General features: G+C 35.8%; 1 protein-coding gene across 2 annotated transcripts in view; it reads right to left on the bottom strand.

Annotated features, from left to right (window-relative positions):
* Positions 1 to 1,319: 1,319 nt before the first annotated feature.
* IMMP2L (inner mitochondrial membrane peptidase subunit 2) overlaps positions 1,320 to 6,000 on the bottom strand; it is a 1,207,428-nt gene continuing 1,202,747 nt past the window's right edge. For both annotated transcript variants that reach the window (XM_088456388.1, XM_088456391.1), the window contains exon 6: positions 1,320 to 2,098. In XM_088456388.1, the coding sequence (XP_088312514.1) occupies positions 1,979 to 2,098 (120 nt within the window). In that variant the 3' untranslated portion in view covers positions 1,320 to 1,978. The remainder of the gene's footprint in view (positions 2,099 to 6,000) is intronic.

Genomic DNA, 6,000 nt, shown 5'->3' with positions numbered 1-6,000 from the left:
GGAAGGGCCATGACAAATTTGATATGTCCTGTATGATGATGAAGGGGTACCGATTCCGTTATACAATTGTTATCCAGATATCACTGCCAAATATAATGCAAGTCCAATGGCTGATCACTGACCGAAGGTAGAGAAAGAGTGCTACTTGTAGTGTATGTACCTTGCTGAACTCACCGACAAGGGTACTAGTAACACTTGGATAGGGCATCGGTGGCTGTGTTCAGGGCTGCCATCAGAACTTGTGGGCCAGAAAGCCCATGTGTAAGGTGTCTGACTGTCATGTGGAATGTGATAGGTTTTTAGTCCCGGTATGACAGTGTTTTGAAATGTGTGTGTTAAATAAAAGAGGATATGACTGAAGGTTCCTGGGGAGGTGGCCAATGGAGGGGGAGTTGGCCAGGGAGGAGATAGGGGGGCCAGGAGATGCTTTGGATAAAAGAAGAGGAAGCTACAATTAAGAATGATTATAAACAGAAAATTGAAAGTCACAAATGGCGCCCCCTGCCTGTGGTGCCCTGTGCCAAGGCACATGTCACACCACCCTAGTAACGGCCCTGATAATCCACTTATCTTTACATGATGTCAGGCTTGGTGTATCCAGATTTTCATTATGGTGAGGTTTCAATACAGTGGTTCAAACTTGGCACTTCCAGGGACTTAAATTAGTATATCAATTTTTGAACAATGAATGTTCTTCTTTTCTATCTTTAACAAAACTTAAGAAGAAATACCTTTTCTTGATTTTTGCTTATTTCCAGGTTCGTAGTTATATCATTCAATTATTATTCAGTTTACAATATGCTGATTGGTCTTGTTCCTTTAATAGACTGGTAAGAAGGAGAATTGATAGTCATTAAACCTATATCACTAACTTACCAGTATACTAGATAGAGATTAGATCTGGCCAACTAACTGAGGGTATGGCCAAATGGAGTGACACATTATGGGGGTTGATTTAAAAACATTAATTGGGTTTTGCGTGAAATTGAATAAACCTTTTCATCATCATATGCAGATATGCATTATAAATAATTTCATATAGTATAATTTACTTCCAAGCTATAATTTTTACAGGAGCATCTGACAACTGTTTTGGAATTAAATTCAAGCTTATATTAATAATGAACTGGACATAACTTTTTAAGATCAATATGTCATGGGCCATTCGGAATTATCATACATCTTCAATTCCGGGCACTCATTCAAAGGGTGTTAGATTACTTTGGGCCCGTATGGCTGCAGCTTAAGAAAAAAAAAACAAAGGAAAAAAACAATATTATCTCAATGGGTTAATTATGAACCCATATCTATATCTCTTATGCTGCCCCTCTTGGTATATTTATATCAAATGGACTGGATAGTATGCTCAATAGATGTTGAATCCAGGGTCAAATTTTTTTTGCAATATGGCTTCCGTACAGTCTACAAAGGAATATGTGAGAAAGGTGATTAGGATGACAACGTGGTATAATAAGGAGGTGATATCCATAGAAACATCCCCGTTTTAAGTTAATATGCTGGTTAGATATAGTAGCCATGTAAATTAAGTATTTATACTATTGGTACTAGGAACTCTAGGTAGAGGCTCACTTTATTTTTTTTTTCTTTTGTTTAGGAAAAGTTTTTCTTGCACTTTATTTTTATAAATATATAAGAGAACATAATAGCACATACTTGGTTGTAATTGTTTTAATTTTGCTACCCTGACCTGAAAACACTGTTATACTGTACCACTATGTTAAATGTATACTATACCATGTTGATTGATCACTCTTTTTATTTATATGTATTTTTCTCAATAAATGAAATAAACCACTCTATACCTGTCAAGGTAAAAAAAAAAAAACATTTAAACTAAAAAAAACAATAATAGTGAATATGAACATCAATTACACTGTAACTAGAACCAGAAAACACCAGTATACATATAGATTATTCATATCATTATATAAAAAAGAACATACAGTAATAGTCAAAATCATTCGTTGTCACTTTGTATTGGTTTTCGTTCATACGATAGTAGTGGCTTCAGCTGCTGCCAGCGGCTCGGAGGCCATAGGATATGTGTGGCATGTGCATGCAGAAGTCCTAGAGAAACCTGTAAAAGACAGTAAAATAATTTGTCAGTTTTATATACAAAAAGATGTATATAATTTTAATGAATCATGTAAAACAATGACTAAATAAAATAATAATACAAATAATAAAAGGTAAAAAATCTAAAAACCAATATATATGATTTAATGGTGAATTTTATTTTTAAGGTCCTTTTGACTATGGTGTGAACACTTTTTAGTATTCAATCTTCAGCTTTTGCTTATCCAGAATGTCATCAGTGGGTGAGAATTAAAATAGCGTTTAGTCAGTCAAGTAAGTGTTCATAGTAGCATGAGATGATTATCATCATTTGAGTTTGGGAGACAGTGACCAGTTTAATTCTGTGATTGTATTAGTGAGTTTGTGAGCTAGACCATCCTATAATCTATGGAGGTTAATAGAAGCATCACACTACTGGAAGGAAAAAGAAAAGCTTTCCCAACAACAAAGAGTAGTGATGCAAAGCCCCAATGAAACTCGTACAGGAAAACTGGATATCAAGTGCACTAAAGCACGTACATCCAACCACAAATGGATTTATCCTTTAGGCCACAGCATTATGAAAACAAGCTGGTGTCAGGATAAGTGAGTGGTTGAGCCATACTAAAATGTTTACTTTAACAATTCTCCATGTTATGCAACTTTGAGAATACACTAGATGAAGCAAATGTAAATAACTCAGTACTGCAGTAATCGTTGTGAAGGGACTCTCCTGGCTTTATTAGGTAAGAGTTGGGATTGAATTGCCCAAAAGTATTATGAGACTGAATTTCTCTTTAATACTGTAGCTGTTAAATGCTTTTCTAAAAATACATTTGCCAGTAAGAATGTACAGTAAGAACATGTAGTAAGATGTGAAATATTACGCTAAACATATCTTTATTGTTGCATAACCACATTTCTCTGTAAATATGATCTAACTTGCATAGCTTTTACTGATAACTATTTAGCTAAATGTCAAGACATTTAATAGAATTGTACTAAAAGATTTAAATATATATTATTAGCAAAGTAAAGGTCTGTTTTTCTTTGAAAGAACACCATGCCTTGTGTAATTATAATACAGACTCTTCAAACTTGACCTATACTTCAGAATAACTTTATAAAATATCTGTGTCACCTGGAGTTTGGCTTCAGCAGTTTGACACAATGAATAAAATTGGAATTGTTCAGTAAAACATTTTTTTCTGAGTTCAACACATTATGTATTACAGTCAAAGTAAGACTTCCAGTATTTCTCAAGAATACATAATACACAGAATATAAAATACCAAAATCCATTATTATAGCTACCTACATATGGAAAACAAATCTGAAATATTCAGCTAAAAATCCATTTATTGTATTAATAAAATAATCAGAATATGAATGTTTTTTGTATTCACACTTTGAATCCTGATAAATTTGTCAGGATTCAGAATTTGGGAGGCGGAGACTGTCTGTTAAACATGGGGGGTAGTAGTTAACAATACTTGCTCACAAGTCATAAATTACATTCTCTGTTATAGCCCATCGGTGTGGAGTTTGCATGTTCTCCCCATGTTAATGAAGGTTTCCTTCTGGTGCTCTGGTTTCCGCCCACAATCCAAAAACATATTGGCAGATTTGATTCTGACAAAATTAACAGTGTGTTTGTATGTGTGTGCTCTTATTTGTTCAGGAATTTAAACTGTAAACTCCAATTAGCAGGGATCCATACGAATAAACATATATTCTCTGTACAGAGCTGCATAAATTGATAGTTATATATATTGGCTTTGTGGGTGCACACCCCAATATTTGTGCTGCCAGCAGTTATGTCTATGCATAGTATAATGTGTAATGTAATGTGAGCGCCCCAATCATTTAAAAATGTTGGCTCCCATGGTATCTAAACAATAATCCCTGCCCAATCGTCCATCCTACTGTAGTTTCAGGACAAGATTGACAAGATTAGAAATTAAATGGCATCTTCTTTCTTAAGCAACAATTTGCTCAATTCCTTTCCTTCATTTTATCTTCATTTGAAGTCCATAAATTAAGAGGAAATATTACTTTTTCTCTTCTCCTCCAATTTGATCTTCCCCTTACAAATTAATAGGTTAAGTTTTTTCCTATTGGGCAAAAAACATTCAGACCCAAACACCCTCTCAGATTACAGTCCAACTCCCATGCCCTTTGAAGCTTGTTGAGATAAAATCTTGCATTCACCTCACATGCTTGCTTTCCTCATACAGCCTGTTTTATTGTACCTTCTCCAGTCAGAATTTTATATTTAACACTCCACAGACACTGCAGTGACTATTGAGCATGTGCCACAGTTTTCTCAAAGCTGTGAGTCCATAACAGCAAAATGCATCAGTTGACCTGCAGCATCAGTATCTGCATGTTTAATTTCTTCTGCGGAATCCTTAATTTTGGACCTCAGTGCTGTACATGGACATTACCAGCATATACACAGTGTACAAGGGTGGTCCAATTCCAATGCGTTGTGTCTCTTTGCTACTAAGTACCCCCACAACCTCCACATAGAACTTGTCATTTCTTTTTAGAACATATATACGTATATACGTATGGTGGTTCTATATTGTTCTAAACTCCCTGCTTCTCATTAGCAACAATTATCTAGAGTCCTCAACTGCACAACATGAAGAAACATATTTGTTAAAGCAATCCCCTAAATTCTTTATGATGGTATATCTTGTATTGTATTGTATTTATTGTTGTCATCAGCAAAGCAAGTTTGGCAGACGAAATTACATTGCACAGAACACGCTAAAATAAACAGTGAATAGCAATCTATGGTAAAGGTTATCACAGACAGTTACATGACAATAGTAAAGTTAAATTAACTAAAGAGATACATTCATAGCATTCAGCATGCGCACAGCAGATGGAAGAAAACTAACCCTCAAGCGACTCGTACGTGCCCGAAGTACTCTGAACCGCTTTAAAGACGGGAGCTTATCAAAAAATTCATGAAATGGATGGCTTGGATCCGATATAATACCCTTGGTTCTCTTTAGAACCCTAAGCCCATAAACATCATGAATAGTTGGCAACTGCACGCCAATGATTTTGCTGGCAGTCCTAACAACCCGTTCCAGTGCACTCCTTTCACTCGCTGTGCAGTTGCCATACCAGATAATAATACCAAACATCAGAATGCTCTCAATTGAGCATCTGTAAAAGTTTAGCATAGTTACTTTACTAACTCCCGAAGCCCTCAAACGTCTTAAGAAAAACAAGCGCTGTTGTGCCTTTTTAATTAGGGACAGTGTGTTTAAAGACCATGTCAAATTTGCCTCAACCTGGATACCATCCTGGTTGTTAATAGGCACTGGCAATTTCTGCTCTAAACACCTCCTACGAAAATCAATTACCAGTTCTTTTGTCTTATCACCATTTAGGAGCAAGTGATTTTCACCACTCCAAGAAAAAAAATCTTTGATCTCTTTCCTATAATGGGACTCATCATTCCCGCTAATTAACCCAACGACTGCAATATCGTCAGCAAATTTGATGACTTTCACAGAATCAGAAGTCGACAAGCAGTCGTGGGTAAATAGCGAGTATAATAAGGGGCTGAGAACACAACCCTGGGGAACACCAGTCTTGATCAACACTTCCCCCGACACAGCACCTCCAATTCTAACTACTTGTGGTCTGTCAGTTAAAAAATTTAAAACCCAGTTACAAATAAACCCACTTAACCCCAAGTCAAACAACTTAGATGTTAGTGAGACGGGAATGACTGTGTTAAAAGCAGAACTAAAATCAACAAAGAGTATACGAACGTAAGAATCCCTCGCTTCCAAATGAGCTAAAATAAAGTGAAGTGCTGTAAGTACCGCATCATCAGTGCAACGATTTTTCCTATATGCAAACTGAAAAGGATCAAAATCTTCTGGAAAAGAAGATTGA

The sequence above is a fragment of the Taudactylus pleione genome, unplaced genomic scaffold, assembly GCF_031769625.1.
Source record: "Taudactylus pleione unplaced genomic scaffold, aTauple2 ptg000041l, whole genome shotgun sequence".
NCBI lineage: Eukaryota > Metazoa > Chordata > Amphibia > Anura > Myobatrachidae > Taudactylus > Taudactylus pleione.
The sequence above is the reverse complement of the archived record's forward strand: the minus strand, read 5'-3'. Positions and strand labels throughout refer to the sequence as shown.